The sequence below is a fragment of the Sus scrofa genome, chromosome 1 (genome assembly GCF_000003025.6).
Source record: "Sus scrofa isolate TJ Tabasco breed Duroc chromosome 1, Sscrofa11.1, whole genome shotgun sequence".
NCBI classification, from domain to species: domain Eukaryota; kingdom Metazoa; phylum Chordata; class Mammalia; order Artiodactyla; family Suidae; genus Sus; species Sus scrofa.
In genome coordinates, this window is record NC_010443.5 from 14,277,177 (window position 1) to 14,301,955 (window position 24,779).

The 24,779-nt window shown below is 36.3% G+C and overlaps 1 protein-coding gene across 15 annotated transcripts in view; it reads right to left on the reverse strand.

The window, feature by feature from the left end:
* Nucleotides 1-24,779, reverse strand: part of ESR1 (estrogen receptor 1) — a 387,875-nt gene that overhangs the window by 60,145 nt on the left and 302,951 nt on the right. For all 15 annotated transcript variants that reach the window (XM_021083057.1, XM_021083070.1, XM_021083050.1 and 12 more), the window contains 1 exon segment: nt 18,763-18,901. In XM_021083057.1, coding sequence (XP_020938716.1) covers nt 18,763-18,901 — 139 coding nt within the window.

Genomic DNA, 24,779 nt, shown 5'->3' on the forward strand with positions numbered 1-24,779 from the left:
ACTGCTATCCACAAAGCAGATGAAAATTATAGCCTAATGCTCAGAATAAATCAAAAATACTGAAGAAAATGGTCAAAGCTTTGAAAGAGCTGCCCATTGTAGCAACAGACAATGCAGAAAGGATACAATCAGGCAACAGAATAAAAATGAAACCGAGGTATTTTAGAAATGAATTTTAAAATAAAGGAAAAACGTTCATAAACAGACTAAATTATATAGGACATAATAAACAGGCTCCATGGATAACGCAGCGAGGGGGGTAAAGGATGGAAAGATAAAGAGAAAAGGAAAAGAAGAAAAGGATTTAGGAGAAAGTCATAAACATGGAGTACAGGTAAAAGGTATCCACTGTATGTATAAACAGGCCCCTAAAGAAGCAAACTGAAGCAATACAGCAGAATCATTATTCAAACCATAAGTCAAGAGAGTTGAGAAGTGAAAGAAGATTTTAACCTATGTATTCAAAAGACATACCATGTACCTTGGAAAACTGGTTTAAAATGATCAACAAAAACAGTTTAATAAGATTATTGAAATTTAAATCTATGGAAAGACAAACCAACAAACCAACCCTGCAAGCATTCAGACAAAAAGTTCAAATCACTAGTAAGGGAAAGAAAGTCAGACTGCCATCCAACTTCTTCACAACCTTTCCTGCTAGAAAACTAAGAAGCAGTTGTTTAAAGGTACTTGAGAAAAATGTAAGACAACAGCTTTGTATACAGCCTAACTTTCCACTTAAAGGACACCAAAAAACCCAATTACAAACATTCTAACACTAAACAAACAAACAAACAAACAAAAGTGTCCTCATGAACCTTTCCTGTTAATAAAAGCTCCAGACAAAAGAAACAGATTATAGAACCATCATCATATGGTCTGAAGGTGGACACTACATATAATTAATGATAAGCATTAATAGTAAAAACTGGGGTTGGAGTGACAAAAAAGAGTATCTAAATGTTATAAGCACTAACAATGCATAAAGATACAATAAATAAAAATAAGATGAGAAAGGAAGAGTCATAGAAATTACTATTAGCTTATGATTACCTCATAGGTAATAGCTGAGTAAACTGTTAATCATTTGAATCTGATAAATCAAATAGTAGAAGCACAAGTATATTTAACGCTAGAAAATTTAACACCAAAATAATCCTACTGGCTTAAACTGGAAAGTGGTTGAGGAATGTTAAGTTTTTAGCTTACATAGTAACTCATAGTAGGAAACGAACAGTTTCTAAAGGAAAAATTGACCGAATATACATAAATCTAACAACCAGAACGAAAATACAAAATGCATAAAAACAAATTTAAAAAAAAATGGCAAAGAAAGGAGATCATTTAGTATGTGGGAAATATAAAGTAACATAACTTGAATCAAACACAGTGGCAGTATCAATAAATATAAAATGGCTTAACTCACTTTTAAAACTATTCTCAGAATGGGTACTAAAGTAAATTCCAACTGTACATTATACAAAATACAAACCTAAAGTAAAGATATTCAGATGCTAAAAATAAAGAATGGGATAAAATATTAAGTAAGTGAAAATGAATAGAAACCAGGGGTTGTGATCTTGATATTAAACGATAAATTTCAATCCATCAAAAAGATTAAATGAATAAAAAAACTCTGTGATACAAAAAACTATAACAAAAATAAAAATATATATGCATCAGATAACAGGTCATAAGTTTTCATTAAGCAGAAACAATATAAGAAGGGAAATAGACACAGAAAGATAATATTTTACCTTCTATCTTAGTAACAGTAAGTACATTTTCATATCAAGTATATATGGAACATTATTTATTTATTTGTCTTTTTATGGTTGCACCCATGGCATATGGAGGTTCCCAGACTAGGGGTTGAATTAGAGCTGTAGCTGCCAGCCTATGCCACAGTCATAGTCATGTGGGATCCGAGCCGCATCTGTGACCTACACCACAGCTCAAGGCAACGCCAGATCCTTAACCCACTGAGTGAGGTCACGGATCGAACCTGCATCCTCATGGATGCTAGTCATGTTCATTAACCACTGGGCCATGGTGAGAACTCCATGGAACATTTAGAAAAATTGAAATTGCATTAATCTATAAAGACAATTTTAATAAATTGCAAAAATAAACTAGTAAAAACAGTATTCTCTGATTCCAAAGCAAAAAACGTTTATTAGTAACAAAACAAAAAATGCCCTTCAAGTCGTGAAATTAAACTGTTATTGAATAACTCTTGCATGAAAGGGAAAATAAAATAGGAAATTGCTGGATTTTAAAAAATAATGATAATTAAAGCAAGATATATCAGAATCTATAGGACATAACTAAAGCAAAGCTCTGAGAAAATTCTTTGCATTAATTACCTATATTATAAAACAAATATAAATGAATTAAATATCAACTCAAAAAGCTAGAAAAGAGAATTACAAAGTTTACTGACTGAAAGCAAAATGAAAGACTTAATAAAACTAAAACTATAACAATGAATTAGAAAGTAGAAAACTAGTAGAACTAATAAAAAAAATTAAGGGAAAAAGGATTGACAAAATAGAGAAACAACTAGCTGACTTAAATTCTAAAAAAAAAAAAAAGGATAAATACACAAGATAAATTATAAGATCGAATTAACCATCAAACTAGAGAAAATCATTTTTTTAGTCATCAGAAACTACTTGGTTCAACTCTATGCAATAATTTTAAAAACTGAGATGAAATGGATAACTTCATCAGAAGGTTTATATACCAAAACTGACTCCAGAAGATTTAAAAAGTCTAGAGACCAAATACTACAGAAGAATTAGTTTCTAGAAAGCTCCCTTCTGAGGGAGCCACCAAGTCTAGATGGTTTCAAAAGGGAATTCTACCAAAATTTTAAATTGTAAAGATTAAATAATCCCAATGCTACTCAAACTTCCTAGAGCATAGAAAAAAGTATGATTCCAAACTAGTTTTGTGAGACATGATAACAAAAACTTGTAAAGACTACATGAAGAGAGAAATCTCACAACAAACTTCTTCATGAATTTTAATGCAAAATGACAATAATCTTCACTTCTACTAAAAACATTGAATAATACAGAAGTCTATAGAAACTCTTGTCACATGAATACATAGGAGCAAGAAAATGATGCCCACTATTGCTACAATTTTTACAAGCTATTAGAGGGATTATGCAGTGCAACTAGATAAGAAAAAAATATTTAGATGCCTAGGTATAAGAAGGAAGAGATAAAACAATCCCTATTTGCAGGTAACATGATTGCGTATTAGGAAACTCCACGGAAATTAACAGAAAAACTAAATAGTAAGAGAATTTAGTAAACTACTAGTCTATAAAAATAACATGCAAATATCAATTATATACATATGTACAATATGTATACTTATAGTTATATATTATATCGACATATATATAATAGCTGGGCATGATCTTTACCATATGTGCAAAATTTATATGAATTTATATAAAGATATTTGGAAACACTTCTAAAAGACACAAAGATTTAAACAAATGAAAAGGCCCAAACTGTTCTTAAATGGGAAGACTGAACACCATAAAGATGTTAATACTTCCTAAAAAATTTATATTTAACACAATCCTAATAAAATTACCAACAAATTTTCTTGTGGTGTTAAACAAATTAATTCTAAAGATCACATAGAAAAAGGAACAAGATAGAATCACCTATAAAACCTTTAAAAATCAAAGGCAATATTAGAGAGCTAGCCCAATGAGAATTAAAACACAATTTGGAGCTTCTACAAATAAAGCTATGAGGTGTTGATTCCTAAAGCAATAAACCTTAGCAGGTAATTACAATTTCACAAAAAGGCAAGTTTATCAAGAAATTCAGTATTTTTAAATATGTGGTGTTGGGAAAACTGAAAAGCCATCAGAAAAATGTAAAAGTCAATCCTTATTTCACATTGTCTATTAGGATAAGTTCCAAATGGACTCAATATCTGAGAGTAGAAAGTACTAGAAGCAAACAGAAGTGAGTATAATTACAACTTGGGGCAAAGGAACTCGAATAAAATAAAAGATTAATATATTTCTGCTATAAAACTTAATTTGCAAAACTTTTTTTGCATAGCAAAAATCCTCCATAAGGAGTGTAAATACAAGTGAGAAATTGAGGAAGTACATTGGCAATTTATATTGATTAAAAACTACTATCCTCTCTCTAACATACACAGAACTTAAAGATCAAAGAAAAAATAAAAGACAAGCTGATATGAAATGGAAAAAGATATGGATATAACTACAGAAGATGAAATGAAAAGGCCCTTAAATGTAAATAAGATTCTCAATTTTACTCAGAAATAAAAGGAAATATAATTAAAACCATTCTGAGATACTTCTTACCCATCAGATTGGCAAAAATCCAAAAGTTTGACAACATATTCTGCTGGAGAGGCTGTGGAGAAACAGGCCCTCTCATACATGGCTGGTGAGAAAGCACAATGACACAATATCATTGGTAGTAAATTTTCCAGTATCTACTAAAGCTATGTATGCATGCACCTTTTGACCTAGAAATTCCACTTCCAGGAATCTATCACAAAGATAGACTGAGAAAAGTACAAAAATGACTTATATACAAAGTTATTCATTGTTGCCTTTGTTTTGTTGTTTATTGAATAAGATTGGAAGGAACCTACATGTCCATCAATAAGGGATTCCACACAATGGAATATAAAATAATCATGAAAAGGATAAGGAAGACCTTTACACACATACATGTAGTAACCTCCAAAGCAACATGCAGAATTATATATGATATGTTATTTGTGTATGTGGTGCAGATATGACTACATACAAGCACACACATCCACCTCCCTTCTAATCTTAATTCAAATTTGACATTATAGGGAACACCCAGTGGAGGGGTTAAAATGCAAGTTAGACTCTGCACCTGGCTATAAAGTTTTGACTTAGGAAATTAATTTTTTTAATTAAAAAAGTTAATTTGAAGTGAATGACCAAATTGGTGATAAAACCTCAAAGAGAAAGGTCACATCTAGTGTCTGCAAAATATAATATTTTGATTTTTACCTTCTCAATGGAATGTAGCTGAAAGACAAATAGGGCTACTTAGAAATCTTCAACTATATCCAATGGTCTAATTGTTAGTTGAAAGGTTGGTATTATTGTTTTAAAACTCTTTTTACACAATGTAAGATAGTCAAATGAATAACTACATTCACATTGTTAGGAACCAAGACTTGAATTGGAAATATCATGTGAAATAACCTTTTTGTTTGTTTCAGAGTTGCTTATATCCTAATTTTATCCATTAAAAAGTTCAATTAGCAATGGCAGTTCTAAAGCAGTGAACACACCAAATGCCAAGATTGAGTTCTAAATACCATTTTCACTAAAACTGGTGCCCTTGTAGAAATGGTTGATTCTGGCTCTGGGGCAGGGAATATGAGGTTAGGAGATGTAGGCATATCATTTAACAAGGAGGCATCAAAGACTAATAGCTATGTCAAAATGATACAAAAGTCAACATGAAGAGACTATTAGCCAAAGATGGGACACCTTGAGCATCAAAAAAGGATAATCAATCAATCAATTGATATATACTGAAAAAACAAAAGCCATGACTTCACAGTTCAACCAAAAAATTTCTCGTTGGACATCCCTGGATAGAACCAGGACACCAGGTCTTCTAGAGGCTACTGATGTCAAGAACTAGAGTGCCACTGCCTTTCACAACCAAACACCTGAAAAGGCTAGTTTATATTTCCCTTCTCTAATTTTCCCTACCCATGTTCTTTTCATACACTATACTTCCACTTAATACATTTATAATCTGGTTTTATTCCCTCTACCTCTTCAGGAAAAAATGCTCTCTTTAGGGACAACAATAATTCCCTAATTATCAAATCCTTAATCCCTTCCTTACTCTTGCCCACCCCTCTGCAACATTTGGTATCTTTTGTCTTTTGTAAACCATCCCTCCCTTGGAATCAGAGACTTCATACTCCCACTTCTCAAACAACACTGCCTCAACCTAGGCTGAGATTCTTTTCTATTTAGAGCTCTATTTAGTGCTTCCTCAGAGGCTAAGATGATTAAGTCACAGACTCAACTTCACAAGTATTAAGCTTGTCCTACCAAACTTGGAAATACAGGAAAAGCCCTTTTCTTATCAGGGGTATGCAATAACCCTTCCTTATCATTGTAACATGTCTGTGCAATCCTATTTTCCAATGATAAAGTCATAATGGATCTTAGAATCTATGCCCAGGGAAAGTGGTAAATATATAAACAGATTAAAAAAACTGATTTTCTGGGAGTTCCCATCATGGCTCAGTGGAAAAGAATCTGACTAGTATCCATGAGGATGCAGATTCAATCCCTGGCCTCACTCAATGGATTAAGGATCCAGCATTGCTGTGAGCTGTGGTGTAGGTCACAGATGTGGCTTGGATTCCGTGTTACTGTGGCTGTGGCATAGGCCAGCAGCTGCAGCTCTGATTTGACCCCTAGCCTGGGAACCTCCATGTGCCACAGGTGTGACCCTAAAAAGCCCAAAAGAAAAATAAAAAAGAAACTGACTTTCTGCAGTGGTTTAAGACTAAAGAAAATACTGACAGTGTGCTTTTCATTCTTCTTGCATTTGATAAAATAGAAACATTAGGTAACATAATGAATAAGAATATATAATGACTTAGAAGTGCCTACAGAAGCATCACAAGAGAAACATGATCCTTAGTCTTTGTATTAGGAGCCCATAGGGAGAAATTAATAATACCAAAGGAGATATTTCAACTCAATTATAGATCATAAGGGCATATAACCATGACATTAATAACAAAGATAATTACAACTTTCGGTAAGAAATGGAAATAGACATACTAACTTCATTTACTTTGAAGTGAAATTCCAAACCTCTATTAAGTCATAAAATTAAAAGTTGTAATTATAGAAAAATATCCAAGCAGTACTAATACCTTGTCAAAAGTAAAAGTGATATTTCAAAGATGTGTAAATTGTGGTCATTTACCATAGAGGCTTGAAAAATCTCTGCTAAAGCCCCCTGTTGCCCTCCTGCCAAACCCAAGGGATCAACATATGGAATTAAGTCATTTTAGAGTTATCTATAATGGACACACTTTAGGCAGGATAAATGTATAATGGTATAGTTAATGCTGGCATGGAAATATTAAGAGTGAACCGATTTATAAATGTAAGTATAAACCAGGGTTTGATTTTCACTTAGAAATCACAGCTATTAGAAAGTGGTAGAGGTACAATTGATATCACAGAAATACAAAGAATCATAAGAGACTATTATTAACAACTATATGCCAAAAAAGTTGGACAACCTAGAGGAAATGGATAAGTTCCTAGAAACGCACAATCTACTGAGACCAAATCTTGAAGAAATAGTAATTTGAACAAACGAATTACTAGTAAGGAGATTGAATCAGTAATCAAAAATATCCCTGAAAAGAAAAGAACCAGATGGCTGCACAGGTGAATTCTACCAAACATTTAAAGGTGAATTAATACCAAACTGTCACAAACTCTTCCAAAAAATAGAAGGGGAGGAATAATTCCAAATTCCTTTCACAAGGTCACTTTCACCTTTTACCAAAGCCAAAGACACTCAAGAAAAAACAATTACAGCCTAGTATCCATTATGAACAGAGATGCAACAGTCCTCAACAAAATATTACATCCTAAATTCAGCCATACATTAAAAGGATCATACACCATGATCAAGTGGGATTTGTTCCAAAGATGCAAGGATGGTTCAACATCTGCAAATCAATCAATATAAAACACTACATTAACAAAATGAAGGATAAAATTCTATGATCATCTTAATAGATGCAGAGAAAGCTTTTGACAAAACTCAATATTCATTTAAGATTAAAACTCTGAACAAAGTGGATATAGAGGGAACATACCTCAACATAATAAAGGCTACACAAAATAAGCCCACAGCTAATGTCATAAACAATGGTGAAAAGCTGAAATCTTTTCCACTATAATCAGTCTCAAGACAAGGATGCTTTCACCACTTTTATTCAACATAGTACTGGAAGTCCTAGCCAGAGTAATTAGGTAAGGGAAAGAAATTAAAAGTATCCAAATCAGGAAGGAAGAAGTAAAACTGTTACCATTTTCAGATGGCATGATATTATATATAGAAAAGCCATAAAGACCAAATAAACTGTTAGAATTAATAAATGAATTCCTAAAGTTGCAGGATTCAAATGTAATATACAAAAAAATCAATGGTTTCTATATGTTATAAGGAAGTATTAGAAAGAAAAATTTTTAAAAACAATCTTGTTTACAACTGCATCAAAAAATAAATAAAATACCTAACGAATAAATTTAGCCAAGGAGGTGAAAGACCAGTACACTGAAAACTATACAATGCTGATGAATGATATTGAAGAAGACACAAATAAGTAGAAATATATCCCATGCTCATGGATTGGAAGAATTACTATTTTTAAAATGTTCATACTACTTAAATCAATATACAGGTGCAATGCAATCTCTATCAAAATTCCAATGGCATTTTTTTCACAGAAAAAGAAAAAACAATCCTAAAATTTGTATGGAACCACAAAAGACCCAAATAGCCAAAGCAATCTTGACAAAGAAGACCAAAGTTGGAGGCATCATGGTCCCTGTTCAAACTATATTACAAAGCAATAGTAATCAAGACAGTATGGTATTAGCATAGAAACTAGACACAAAGATCAAGGGAAAAAAACTGAGAGCCCAGGATAAACCCATATGTAAGTGGTCAATTAATTTATGACAAAAAGAGCCAAAAATATACAATGGGGAGAGAACAGTTTCTTTAATAAATGTATTGAGAAAATTCAACAGCCACATGCAAAAGAATTAAACTGGACCAATATCTTATACTATACACAAAAATTAACTCTAAATGGACCAAAGACTTAAACATAAGACCCTAAACTATAAAACTTCTAAAGAAAACAAAGGTGGTAAACTCCTTGACATTGGTCTTGGCAATGATTTTTTTTTTTATTGACGACAAATGCAAAGGCAACAAAAGCAAAATAAGCAAGTGGCACTACATCAAATGAAACAGCTTTTGTAAACCATGCAAAGGAAACCATTAACAAAATGAAAAAGTAACCTATCAATGGCAGAAAATATATGAAAATCATCTATCTGATACAGAGTTAATATCCAAAATGTATAAAGAACTTATATAACTCAATAGCAAAAAAACAAAGAATCTGATTAAAAAATAGGCAGGGGATATAAGTAAACATTTTTCCAAAAAAGCCAAATTGATGACCAAAAAGTATATATATGAGAAGGTGCTCAAACATCACTAATCATCAGGGAAACACAAAACTATGAGATATTACCTCACACTTGTCAGAGTGGCTATTTTTGAAATAACAAGGTTGGTGAGGATATGCTGAAAAGGCAACCCTTTTGTGCACTGTTGATGAGGATGTAAATTGGTACAGCAACTATGGAACCCAGGATGGAAGTTCCTCAAAAATGTAAAAATAGAACTACCATATAACCCAGAAATTCCTCCTCTCAGTACTTTTTTTTTTTTTTTTTTTTTTTGCTTTTTAGGGCTGCACTTTGCTTTTTAGGGCAAATGGAAGTTCCCAAGCTAGGGGTCAAATCAGAGCTGCAGCTGCCAGCCTACACCACAGCCACAGCAATGCAGGATCCAAGCTGCACCTGCAACCTACACCACAGTTCAAGGCAATGCCAGAACCTTAACCCACTGAGTGAGGCCATGGATTGAACCTGCATCCTCATGGGTATTAGTTGGGTTCATTTCCCCTGAGCCACAATGGGAACTCCTCTTCTCAGTATTTATCCAAAGAAAATGAAACACTAATTGGAAAAGATATCTGCACCCCTATGTTCAGTGCAGCATTATTTACAACAGCCAAAACATGGAGACAACCTAATTGTCCAGCAACAGATGAATGTGTGTGTGTGTGTATATACATATATATATATATATATATATATATGGATTAATATAATGCATTATATGACTATATGGAATATTATCCAGTCATAAAAAGAAGGAAATTCTACCATTTATGATAACATGGATGGAACTTGAGGGCATTATGCTAAGTGAACTAAGTCAGATAGTGAGAGACACATGCTATATGATATCACTTATATGCAGAATCTTTAAAAAAAAAGCCTCATAGATACAGAGAACTAATTGGTAGTTGCCAGAGGTGGGGGACAGAAGGGCAAAGTGGGTGAAGATAGTCAAAAGGTACAAACTTTCAGTTATAAGTCCTCAGGATGATAATTTTCAGCATGGTGATTGTAGTTAATAAAACTTTATTGTATACTAAAAGTTCTTGGAGTTCCTGTCATGGCTCAGTGGTAACGAACCCGACCAGTATCCATGAGGATGAGGTTCAATCCCTGGCCTTGCTCAGTGGGTTGAGGATCTGGCATTGCCATGAACTGTGGTGTAGGCTTGCAGCTATGGCTCCTATTTGAGCCCTAACCTGGGAACTCCCATATGCTGTGAGTTTGGCCCTAAAAAGACAAATTAATTTATTAATTAATTAAATAAAAATAAAATTTCTCATCATAAGAAAAAATGTAATATGTGTGGTGATGGATGTTAACTAGACTAATTGTGGTGATCATTTTATAATTTCTACATATATCAAATCATATGTTGTATATTGGAAACTAATATAATGCTATATGTCAACTATTTCTCAGTAAAAAAAAAGAAAGTGATAAACTAGACACAAATGATGTGGCGTGTGGTGGAGGCTTGCTTAAACCTTGCTTTTGCTTGCATTCGTGTGTACACCAACACCATCTACCCCTAGAGAGTGAATTCCCTGAGGACAAGTCTGCTTCTTACACCTCAGTCTCAAATCCTCCAGTGTCGGGCAGAACCCTAGAGAAATGGTGATACTCGATAAGTATCTAGAGTTGATTGAAACTGAATTCCAACTAACACAGACTTAAAGTTGACCATCTCCCTTTACCTCTGGATTTTAACTGCATTCATTAAAACAAATGAGTGTCTTTCCAACACTGACCCCCAAAAGGCAGTTGTGATTACAGCAGATATGAGTGGGGGAGTCCTTCATTATCTCTGTGTAGAAGGAATATCAAGATATTTTAGAATTAAACTGTCAAAATACTATGTTGATTGTATTTTCAATCAATTTGCAACATTTAACTATTAATAATCTCTGGCAAATACAAAAATAATGTGGTAGGTAACAATGGAAGAAAAGCCAAATTGACCTCTTATGCAGGATTAATTCTTTGGTTGGAATTATGCCTTTTCCTCTGGAGCAATTCTATATTAAGTAGGTCCTTACTGTTTACAGGCTTATTCTTGAAGAGTTAAAGATTGTGGCGTAGCAGGCTTTATAATACGGTGCTGCTTCATCGCTTTTGTTTTTAAGGGGAAATCTTGGTTTGAATATTTTGTTTTCCTTTCCTCCAGTAGAACCAGTACAAGGACTTTCATAAGTGCAGGTCTTGATAGTCAAACTGGCTTTTTCAGAAATTCAAATATGTGTGTGCTTTTAATATTTTTATTGAGATATAATTCACATACCACATAACTGACCCATTTAAAGTGTATAATGCAATTTGTTTTTTGTCTGATAGAAATTTTGATTCCTTTCAATCAGAGGAGGCAGTAATACTGGTAGTTTGGCTAATTTCTCCTTCCTTTTGGCCTCAACTTTCCTCCTCTGCAGTTTATAGTTTCATATACCCAGGATTTGTCAGAACGTTAAACTGAAGACTTTAAAGAATCAATGAATTAGCATCTGCCATTTAGTAATTAAAGGCTCAGAACTGGAAAGAACCAATGGATCTGATCCAGTCTATAGAATATAAACTGGTAAAACCCTTCGCTTCTCTTATTCTCATACAATGAATAAGATACAGTACAGAAGACAACCCAGCCCACTACTGTACAGATTAAAGAAGTTAAATAAATGGTAGCACCCTTTCTTTTCCTTCTTCATCCAATTCTATAATAAGGGAGAGTAAAAAAAAAGTTATGAATAAGAAGGTCTTGAGATATGAACGGGCCAAATGAGTGCATGCAACAAAAGCGCTCCTGGAAAGTTATGAGGGAATCCGGCAAAGCCGCTGGAGTAACCAAAAACTGCCTCCTGCCCCGAACTGACTCTGCTGGTGGGTTGCTCACCTCTGCAAAGCCCTCTTCAGTAGAGCACGTATTTTTTTCAGAGACGAGAAATCTGAAGAGGAAATATAAAGGGAGATCCTTCTCTTTATGGCTAAGAAACCTTTAAACAAATCACATTCTGAATTTATCAGCTTATTTCAGAACTTTATTTTTTCACTCTTCCAAGTGAAATAAAATATTTTAAAAGGCCAATTAGGAGTTTCCATGGTAGCGCAACAGAAACGAATCCAACTAGGAATCATGAGGTTGTGGGTTCAATCCCTGGCCTCGCTCAGCTTTACTGGGAGCTGTGGTGTAGGTCTCAGATGCAGCTCGGATCTCCTAGCTTGGGAACCTCCATATGCCGTGGGTGCAGCCCTAAAAGAATAAAAGACAAAAAAAAAAAAAAAAAAGCCAGTAAAAGCATTGCTGGAAGCATTGTTTTCATTGCATGTTTTTATTTGCATGTTTTTTTTTCTAAAATATTTACAACAAATAAAATGAGAATGCTTTTGCTTCTAGAAAATGACTTCTGGTTTTCAATTTAAAACGAATTTATTAGAGTTCCCTTGTGTTGCAGCAGGTTAAGGATCCAACATTGTCACTGCAGTGGCTCAGGACATTGCTGTGGCTTGGTTTCGATTCCTGGCCTGGGAACTTTCACAAGCCATAGGCATGGCCAAGAAATAAATAAATTAATTAAATTAAATTTATCAACTGAAAACAATCAGCTGTTTAGTAGACGAAGCAAAATGTTCTCTCCAGTGCAACAACCTGTTTTTCTCTTAAGGAGGAGAACTTATTCCTATTCCACGCACACAAGTAAAAGAACTTGCTGTTGTCCAATATTATGTCCTACAGGCAGAACCTCCTAATGTAGGAATGATGGAAAGAGCTAGATCAACAACCCTCTGGCCAGATGCTTGGTAGAGGGAATATTCTGCTTGTCGAATTAAGCTTTGCTTTTCAAATGGATGAATAGGTTTTTTTTTTTTTTTTCCTCTCTGAGAGTGAATAGGAGTCGAAGAGAGTACTTTGGCTCACTGAGAAATCCGCAAATATTTCTCAGAATTTGTTAGCACGGATGGCGCCAGCAAAACAGAGTGAGACAGTGCTTTGGAAACTGGATAGTCTTACTGAAGAGGCAATTTACATTGTTTCCTCTAACATCACATCTGCCTTCCAGCTATAGTAAACTTTACTCCTGCAAAAACAAAGAGATCCCACAAGGAATGACATACGTTGAACACTTTTGCTTCTGTTTTCGGTCTCTATTTTTCCAGTGTGAGCACTGAAGCAGGACTAAACGAAGAGGTGCATTCCTAGTTGACACAGAGGACATATTTTGTGTTTTCTGGTGCCAAAACACACCAAAGGATTAGGTGCTAGAATGGAAAACGAGTTTTCTCCATTTCCTGATTACTTTCCCAGGCATTCTTATTATCTTTAACTTTCCTCTTATAAAATAACATAAATGCACACACACACACACACACACACAAATACACACGCTAAGAGAAATTACTAGGTTCTCTATTAATACCTTATGATAAGCTTTATTGTTTGGGTTTCACAGGAAAAGATACCTGCATTAAATGCTTGGAACTCAGTGCTGCAGGGCACAGGGAAGAACTGGAGATTGTGGGTAGGCTAAGTATGGTAAGGATAAAATGAACCTTCAAGCATATGACTACCAGGAAAGTTATAAACTACCAGAATCAAGATATCATGGGTCGTCATCAAGGAGTAAATCAAGCAATAATTCTTCTTAAATGGACACAAGATAGGAAATATGTTCTCTGTCACAAATGTGGGATGGCAACCCAGCAGTTTTTTCTTAGTCCTACAATCACTAAACCCCACTTGCCAATACTAACAGTTGAGTAATTACAAGGAAAGACTGGGGTAAATTCTATCCTCTTGATAGCCTTGGAAAGCACAAATGCCTGGAATGGCAAAGAAGGTTTGAGAAAATAGGACGTTATTATCATCAATGGCAGGTAAACCCTGCCTCCAGTTACCAATGCTGGTAACCCCATGGGTGACAGGGCTCCTTGGAACTTCTGGTCTTTTGTCCCTATGTCTATGCAGAGATGAATAGCCCATGGAGGGCAAATTTTCAAAGGCTGCATCACCCAGCCAGAGATAAAACAAAAACAATGAAGTTAACACTCATCTTTGCTTCCCAGCACTTCAGCTTGAAACTTACAGATTTCTACATCTTGTTACAAAAAAACATACACCATGTGCAATAGGATGGGAAATGAGCAACAGAGGGATCAAGGGGACTGATGCTAATCAGAGAGCTGAATGTTGTCAAAGGAGTAGGAGCCTGCAAGGCAAAAATACAGTGTGCCCCACGCTCAAAAGCCATTCTCCAGATATATAAAATTTCAAATGGGTTGCTGGTCACAATATTTTTTTTGTTGTTATGCATACATCAATGTCATGGAAAGCAGTTATCTTATATTGCCCAGAGAGTAATTTAATAAGATTGAAAGTTGAAAATATTTAGATGCATGGTAATAACTATAATAGTATCGAAATTACATACAACAGACTACATTTCTTAATATTTAACATCATTCATATAATTTATACTTATTTATAAACTTTTCTAATCACTAGTATGTATGTGAGTGTTATTCAATGCATTAAGATCTTGAGGATTTTACTCAGTAGTGGGTCTCGTGATGGGAAAAAATAAGTTCCGTTGTTTAGCTTCATTCAGAATTTAACAGGTTTGTGGAATATAAGCAGAAGTGTAAGCATAAGCCACACACATTGAGTAATTTTAAAAATCCTTCTGAAACAGATGGATCTTAATATCTTCAAAGTCTAAAAGCCAGGAGCTGGAGAATAGCCTTCAATAAGAAGTGAGTCTGATAAGAACAGCTGAAATGAGTATCAGAAGATGTCGCTTTTCCTGACTGTGCCATGAGCCACCCAGCTGACCCTGGTGCAGTTAACACCTATAGGGGATCATGGAAGGCTCTATTCGTTGGAGGTTAACAAAAAGATGAACAAGATCTGGTTCTTGTCCACAAGAAGTTTATGAGCTGGAAGGGAAGATAAGACGTAAAATCCCAACCTACAGACGGCAGAAGGCAAGTAAGAGAGACAGAAACCAAATCCTGTGAGAACTTGGGCCAAGGAGAGAGGAGACAAATTTCAAGAAAGGTTTTCTGGAAGAGTGACTTCTGAAATGAGCTTTAAAGAAGGTCCCAAGATTCTAACAAGGAATCTTAAAAGTACAGGGCCTTTCAGAACAAGTATAAGAAAACCTTGAAATGCAAAAGTTAAGTTCATGGTGCTCAGGCTGAGTTCAGGGCCCAGGTGTTTGTAGCCTGGACTCTCTAAGAACTCACAGGGCTCACTTAATCCCCAGAACTCCTTTTAGGACTCACAGTCCCTGGCCTTCCTCATTACATCATCTGACCGGCTCTGCAGATGTTTGGGTCTTTTGACACTTGCAATAGAGATTCACAACTATCAAGATAAGAAGTCTAGACAGTATCTTCTAAAGAAGGGAGAGAGCCAACGAAAGCTGAGTCAGAAAGCATCAGGATCACAGCTGTGCCTCAGAAAGAAGTCTCTGGCAGCCCTGTGGGGAACAGACCAGAGGAAAGAGGGCTGGTGGCTGAGAAAGAGATAGAAGTGTTGGAGAGACAAAATTCTGGGGAGAGTTGACAAGGACCTGAGCTAGGGCAAGTGAGCCAGACAGAGATACACAAATACCATCTGTTAGCACTTATAGGTGGAATCTTTTTTAAAAAATGATGTAAATGAACTTATTTACAAAACAAAGGCTCGCAGACACACAAAACAAACTTATGGTTTCTGAAGGGAAAGGGAGGAGAAAAGATAAATTAAGAGGCTGGGATTAACATAGACGTATTACTATATATAAAATAGATAACCCACAAAGACCTACTGCATAGCACAGGAAATTATATTCAATATCTTATAATAACCAATAAGGGAAAAGAATCTGAAAAAGAATAGCAATCACTGTGCTGTACACCTTAAATGAATACAGCAGTGTAAATCAACTATATTTCAATTTAAAAAAATGGAGGAAGGGAGACAAAACGAGCTATAGATTTCAGAAACAGGGCAGGAAGGACTTGAGGGTTAACTGGATAATCTGGGAAGGAGGGAAGTGGAAACCAAGGTTAAGTTGAACTTGACAGCTTCCTGTCTGGGTGAATGCTGATGCCAGAGAAAAAAGGAAAAGGAACAAAGCCGATGAGGAAGATAATGTTTTTAGTGAGGGATATTGTGAGTCTGTAGAGCTTATATGACATGAACGTAGAAAAATTTAGAGTAGTGGCTCTTAACCACGGACAGTTTTGTGCCTCTCCTCCCACCACACACAGGGGACACTTAGAAATGTCTGGAGACATTTTGGACTGTCATCTCTGGGGAAGGGGGTGCTACTCTGAGAACGTTTTAGTAGGTCGAGTCCAGGGATGCTGCTAAACACCCTGAAATGCACAGGACAGTCCCCCACAGGAAAGAATAATTCTGCCAGAAAGGTCAACAGAGCAGAAGTGGAGGCATCCTATTCTAGAGGTAGTAGAAACTTTGCATCTGGAATTTTAGAAAGTAGGAGTGGAGAGAGGGGAGAACTTTCAGTCCACTCACACTGCAGTGAAAGAGATAGGAGGAAATTAACCATACTGCGAGTGCTGAAAAAGAAAGGCAGAGTTCTAGGCACTCGGGTGAGTGCTGTTCCAACTCTTTCCTATTTATATTGCAGGGACCAGATGACTGTTCCTAGAAAGTGTGTACCCAAGAAGGTATTCGTGGAACAAATGGATTCATTCATCCTTGTACCCCAAATCCTAAACCCTGAAGACACCTTCTAGTATGTAGAGATGAAACAGTGTATGCAGTTTACAATTTTCATATGCAACTTTATTATAACTTGGTCGTAGAACCACATGACTATTAACACAAGAAGAAATTTAAAAGCAGAAGGAGGAAGAAGAGGAGAAAGAGGAGGAGGAGACAGGAAAAAAAAAGGAAAGAGGAAAGAGAAGGAAAATAGGAGAAAAGAGATGGAAGGGAAGAATGACAAGACAAGAGGAATAAGGGGAAATGGAAAGGAAAAGAAGGAACGAGAAGAGAGGAAGCACTGTAGAGCTGTCCTCCAGGCGGTGGACAGGATACCGTGTGAAGGCAGTCCTACAGAACAAGCCAGTGGTCGTCTTCCATCATTTCACGAAATTGTGACATGGGAATAGATGCCCTGGAAAAAGAGGTCTGCTTCTTGAACAGCCTCATCACTGGTTTTTAAAAAAGCAGTAACAACATAAAATGACAACACAGTAACCAATACTTGTACAATTCTCTGGTATTTAAATAACTAAATGTTGCCAGAACTCTGTTCCCCAGGGACTTGACAGCTGGAGGGAAGGAAGCCGGAGCAGGGCAAGAGATGGGGAGGCAGCATGGTACCCTCAAAGGAAGGAAGGAATGCACAAAGATGCATCCCAGGCAACCTGGTACCCTTGGATGAATGAACATAGGCAAATTAAAAAAAAAGTTTGCAAGACGCAATTAGAAGATGGACCTTTCCCATCCAAGTGGTTATGCAAACCATAAAGACATGGTATACCTGAAAACAAAAAGCCACAGCAGCAACCAAAAAAGGCATCGCTGATGAAGGATGTGTGCACAGGGCAGGAGGCAAGAAGAGTGTGCTAGTGCCAGACACACCTTGAACTCCAGGCCTGGCTACACCAGCAGCTAGCTCAATGCTTTTTGCAAGTAGAAGTACATCTCTGAAACTTAGCTTCCTTACTGGTGCAACATGAATGATAAGGCTTCCCTGGAGTGATGCAATGATGAAATGAGATCTTGTCTGTAAAGCATTCAGCAGCAGCAGTGGGTGCTGGGTAGGGATTCTGTCAGTGGTAGCTGCTGTTACATAGTGTCTAAATTCGATTGCTCTAAGCAATGCTTGAATAAGAAAGAACAATAAGACTCATATTCCAAGTCAACCCAAATAGAATATATTAAACAAGGTCCCACTTTTGAAGACTGAAATCCTCTTTTTCTAAAATAAGCAAGTTCGCTTTTACAAGTTCATAAAACTGGAAGTGGCCATTGGCTCTCTAGTCAGATCTCCTTCTTTACTGATGGGAAAATTGGAAATGGAAATGAAAAGCCTATTGTGGTGTGGATGTACATGAGCCCAAAAGAAATTTTAATGAAGGAAAGGTACTCATCATTTTTTAAATCAAACAAGATGAAGGTGGAGTTAGAAAGTCACAGTTCATAATTTTATAAATACATATGCATATGTACATAGATATATGTATGAATATACACATGTGTGTACGTTCATATGTACATTTCAGAAATGATAGAGCTAATCTGGGGAGACGCCTAGCAGAAAGTTATCCATAGCTTTCTGTGAACTCGACTATCCCACACACATCAAATTCACCCATTTGTAAATATCGTGATAAACTTCTCGGAAGGTTCATGAAGTGCTGATTGAAGGAGCTTCAGAATCACACTGGTGAGTATCAGTAATCTGCTTCCCCCAAGTTACAGCCAGGTCACTCACCTGTCCAGGAGCAAGTTAGGAGCAAACAGGAGCTTCCCTGGGTGCTCCATGGAGCGCCAGACAAGACCAATCATGAGGATCTCTAGCCAGGCACATTCCAGAAGATGCACTTGATCATGGAGGCTTAAATCCAAAAATCCTGAAACAAGATAAGAAAACCCTGCTGACTTGAATAAAAGCAATTGTGGGTGAAGGGAATGCAACCAGGGATTTGAACTGGTAGGGCCTATTTTCTACACCTAGTATATCAATGAACTTCAACGTGGCATTTTCTTAGTGCCTTTGTGTCACATCTATAGAAATACACTAATTGATGCAAACCAGTTAGCTTTCTATAAAGTTCTATACTTAAGTAGTGTTAAAATCTGTATGCTTTTTACTTAGCCCTATGTGATTATATCTCATTTCTATTTCAGTTGCAGGTATTTAAGTGCAAGAAATTTCAATTACCTGCCTTAAGCCAAAAAGGAGTTGGTGCATGGGCAGGACCAAAGTCTATAAATTTCTACCTCTTTGCTTGGTCCCTAAGCCATGCTCTTTCTTTTTCACAGCATGTCAACAAAAGACTAACAAAAGATCATATGTAAATAAATCACTTGGGGGAGACTGAGTCAGATGAATAAAGGTGACATTATGAATACTTCTGGTAATAAACACTAAAATGTGTCCATGTTTTCTAATGGCTCATTGGGAGAGTAAGACTTTCCAGTCATCACTGACAATATGGTAGATGCCTAATAGTAAGAATAATAACAACAGGAAGGAGGAGGGGGAGAAGGAGAAGGGAAAGAAGAGAAAGGTCAATTTATTGATGCTTACTATGGGTTAGAAGCAATGCTAAGTAATTTCCATACAAAATTTTATTTTAATTTACTTTATGTTATTTTTTGTCCTTTTAGGGCTGCACTTGTGGCATATGGAGGTTCCCAGTCTAGGGGTCAAGTCAGAACTATAGCAACTGGCCAAGCCATAGCCACAGCAACGTTAGATCTGCACTGCATCTTCAACCCACACCACGGGTCAAGGCAATGCCAGATCCTTAACCCACTGAGCGAGGCCAGGGATTGAACCTGCATCCCCATGGATGATAATCAGACTTGTTTCTGCTGAGCCATGACGGGGAACTCATCCATACAAAATTTTAAAGTATTTAGTAATACAATAATTCTAAGTGAAGGGAACTGGTGGGGAGATCATTTTGCAGATAAGGAAACAGATGTTCAGAGTTTATATATTTGTTAATGTCAGAGATGGGAATATAATCTCCAGAACCCGCACCCTTGACCACAATTGACACTACTTCTGATGAGCTGCAATTAATTATAGACTTTGGGTCAAATGACTAAATAAATCTAACTACACAAATCTAACTATTGGGTGACAGCAGCATTGTATAAACAAAATGTCCATAAAGTCTGCTCCCTTACAAATCTGTTCTCTCTTCCTTTTTGTCTGTTTTGTTCTGTTTTTGGTGGCACCCATGGCATGTGGAAGATCCTGAGCCTGGGATCAAACCCAAGCCAGAGAAGCAACAACTCCAGATCCTTAATCTGCTGAGCCATCAGGGAACTCCCTGTTCCCCGTTCTCTTGCCCTGAGATCCCATAACATCTTCTTCCTCTTTCTCTTTCTCTGCCCTCAATGCTATATTCTCTTTTATCTATGAGACTGAGTCTAGGAATAGCATTTTTTTTTTTGTTCTCTTCTCTTTTTTTTTTTTTTTGTCTTTTTTTGCTATTTCTTGGGCTGCTCCCTCGGCATATGGAGGTTCCCAGGCTAGGGGTCGAATCAGAGCCGTAGCCACCAGCCTACGCCAGAGCCTCAGCAACGCGGGATCCGAGCCGCGTCTGCAACCTACACCACAGCTCACGGCAATGCTGGATCGTTAACCCACTGAGCAAGGGCAGGGACCGAACCCTCAACCTCATGGTTCCTAGTCGGATTCGTTAACCACTGCACCACGATGGGAACTCCCTTGTTCTCTTCTTTATTTCTTCTCACTAATATCATACTGTCATCCGCTATCTATACTTGTATGTACTAAAAAGCCAAAATATATGTTTAAGCAGACATACATTAACATATACTTAAGCAGAAGTATTGAAGGTTTGCCTACTGAACATTTCTTCTTGGAGAGTCTTGCTTCAAGAATTAGCATTAAATAATTAGCTCACAATTTCTCATATACTTAAGCACCATCTTTCATGTAATCCTTACAGCCAAATAGGTGATGATCCACATAGAGAAACCCAAGCCAGAGAAAGACATCAGAGTGTAGCCCCATCTAGCCATCATGTCATCACCAAGTCTTGCCAATTCTGTCTTAAAAGGAACAATAAAATTCCTTTTTTCCTTTCTATATTTCCAACATTACTAGATTAATTTAATTCTCAAGAGTTTCTCAACTTTTTTCCTAACAGCTTTAATTCAATATAATTAATTTGAAACTTTTCTATGTTGTTGCATGCATGAATAGTTGATTCTTTTTACTGATGAATGGTATTCCACTGAATGTATATAATCAATAAAAATGATTTGTTTATCCTTTCATTGGCTATCTGGTTTGCTTTCTCTGGAATATTACAAATAAAATTGTCATGAGCAATCTACATACAATTTTTTTGTATGGATATATGCTTTCATTTCTCCTGGGTAAATATTTAAGTATACTATGGTTGGATTATATGGTAAGTGTATGGTAGGTATCTTTAACTTTTTAAGAAACTTTTAAACTATTTTCAAAAGTGACCATTTCAATATGAGAAAAGGAAAATAAAAATAAAATACCTTTTAAAATCACATCCCCCAAAATTAAATTATTAGGAATAAACCTGACCTAGGAGGTAAAAGACTTATACATTGAGAACTATAAAACATTAATCAAGGAAATTAAAGAGGATTCAAAGACAAGGAAAGCTATTCCATGCTCCTGGGTTGGAAGAATTAGTATTGTTAAAATGGCCATACTACCCAAAGCGATCTACAGATTCAATGCAATTCCTGTCAAATTACCCATGACATTTTTCACATAACTAGAACAAACAATCCAAAAACTTATAAGGAACCATGAAAGACCAGGAATTGCCAAAGCAATCCAGAGGGGGGAGAAAAAAAACCAAGCAGGAGGCATAACTCTCCCAGACTTCAGACAATATTACAAAGCTACAGTAATCAAGAAAGTGTGGTACTGGTACCAAAACAAACATACAGACCAATGGAATAGAATAAAGAACCCAAATACCTATGGTTGATTAATCTCTAACAAAGGTGGCTAGAATATAAAATGGGAAAAAGACAGTCTTCTCAGCATGTGGTACTGGGAAAACTGGACAGCCACATGTAGATCAATGAAAGTGGAACACACCCTCACACCATGCACAAAAAATAAGCTCAAAATGGCTTAAAGACTTAAATTTAAGACAAGATACCATAAAACTCCTAGAAGAGAACATAGGCAAAAGATTCTCTGACATCAATAGTACAAATGTTTTCTTAGGTCAGTCTCCCAAGGCAATAGAAATAAAAACACAAGTAAACCAGTGGGACATAATCAAACTTTTAAGCTTTTGCACAGCAAAGGAAACCAGAAAAAAAAAAAAACAAAAAAAAAAAACAAAGACAACCTACAGAATGGGAGAAAATAGTTTCAAATAATGCAACCAACAAGGGCTTAATCTCCAAAATATATGAACAACTCATGCAACTCAACAGCAAAAAAATATACAATCCAATTGAAAAATGGGTAGAAGACCTGAATAGATATTTCTCCAAAAAAGACATAAGAATAAGCAACAGGCACACAAGAAAATGCTCAACATCACTAATTATTAGAGAAATGCAAATCAAAACTACAATGAGGTACCACTTAACACCAGTCAGAATGGTTATCATTAATAAGACTACAAGCAACAAATGCTGGAGATGATGTGGAGAAAAGGGAACCCTCCTATACTGTTGGTGGGAATGTAAATTGGTACAAGCATTACAGAAAACAGTATGGAGGCACCTCAGAAAACTAAATATAGAACTAACATATGATCCAGCAATTCCACTCATGGGCATATATCTGGACAAATTTTTCACTGAAAAAGATACTTTCACCCCTATGTTCATTACAGCACTATTCACGATAGCCAAGACATGAAAACAACCTAAATGTCCATTGACAGATGAATGGATTAAGAAGATGTGGTACATATACACAATGGAATACTACTCAGCCATAAGAAAGAACAAAATAATGCCACTTTGAAGCAACATGGATGGAACTAGAGATTCTCAAACTAAGTGAAGTAAGTCAGAAAGAGAAAGACATACAGCATATAATATCACCTATATCTGGAATCTAACATATGGCACAAATGAACCTATCTACAGAAAAGAAAGAAACTCATGGACAGGGAGAATAGACTTGTGGTTTCCCAGGGGAGGGGGAGGGCGTGGGACGGACTGGGAGTTTGAGTTTAGTAGATGCAAACTATTACATTTGGAGTGGATAAGCAATGGGATCCTGCTATACAGCACAGGGAACTATATCCAATCACTTGCAATGGAACATGATGGAGGATAATTTGAGAAAAAGAATGTATGTACATGCACAACTGGCTCACTTTGCTGTACAGTAAAAATTGAAAAAACATTGTAAATCCACTATAATAAAAATTATATAATTATATAATATTATACAAATAAATTACATATTTACTACTGAAAAAAATGTGCTTGTTCCATTTCACATCCCTACCAGCAATAAATGAGAGAACCAGTTCCTCCACATCCTCAGCCAATACTTGGTACAGTTGGTCTTTTTCATTTTAGACATTCTAGTAGATGCACAGAGGTATCACTTTGGCACTGTGATTTTAATTTACATTTTTCTAATGACTAATGATATGGAGCATCTTTTCAAGTGCTCCTCATAGGTCATTATCTTACATGATATTCATGTTAATTATGCAGGGTTATCTGTAAATCCTGCTTGACTATGTACTTAATAGAAGCACAGAACTCATGCTTCTATCAAATTCTGCTTTTTTTTTTTTTTTTTGTCTTTTTATGGGTGCACCCGCGGCATATGGAACTTCCTGGGCTAGGTAGGGGTCGAATCAGAGGTCCAGCTGCCAGCCTATGCCACAGTCACAGCAACGCAAGATCTGAGCCACATCTGCAACCCACACTGCAGCTCCAGGCAATGCCAGAACCTTAACCCACTGAGCGAGGCTAGGTATCGAACCCACATCCTCATGGATACTAGTTGGGTTCATTATTGGTAAGCCATGATGGGAACTCCAAATTCTGCTTTTTTTATTCTTAAAGTCAAAATATATTGCGCCTTCTGCGACATCACTCAGCCATGCCAAGGCAGATAAGAGTGTTGCATTTATTTTATCAGAGCCGTTGTCTTCCCTTGGAAAGAGTGGACCTCGCTCACATAAAGTAGGATTGACCACTGGAAAGAAAATGGGCAGTTCTGCTCATAAGAAAAACTAAGGGATCAAAAGACAGTGACCAGGCTTTAGGAATCCTGAGGAGAAAGAAGAACAGGTATCCCTACACAGTGCAACGATTTACCTATAGTGTGCACACTGGGTCAAAATGGACTAGCCTTGCTCTGGAAGAAGCACTGCCTGAGGCAGCAAGAAATGCTTCTCTGTCTGATTAGCTGATGCCTAATGGGATAAAACAACTCCAGTGAGAAGTACTTAAAAGGAAAGCTCACAGGGAATTTTTAATTCTTTAAAATTTCACCCCACCCTTTTGGTTGCATGATAGCATGACAGCAATAAAAACTTACCCTAGAAATCAAACTCACTTTCAGAAATGTTAACATTCAAAAGTGGGGTATTTTCTCTCTTTTCATGACATTCTCTGTGTGATGTGAGGGGAAAAAAAAAAAATAACATGATAATGTCACCCGCCATGAAATCTACAGCATGTTATTCAACACCCTCCATAAGCCCCAACAATCACAGAATGAGATTTCATAGGTATCTCGCGAGAAAACTGCAGCCATGCAAC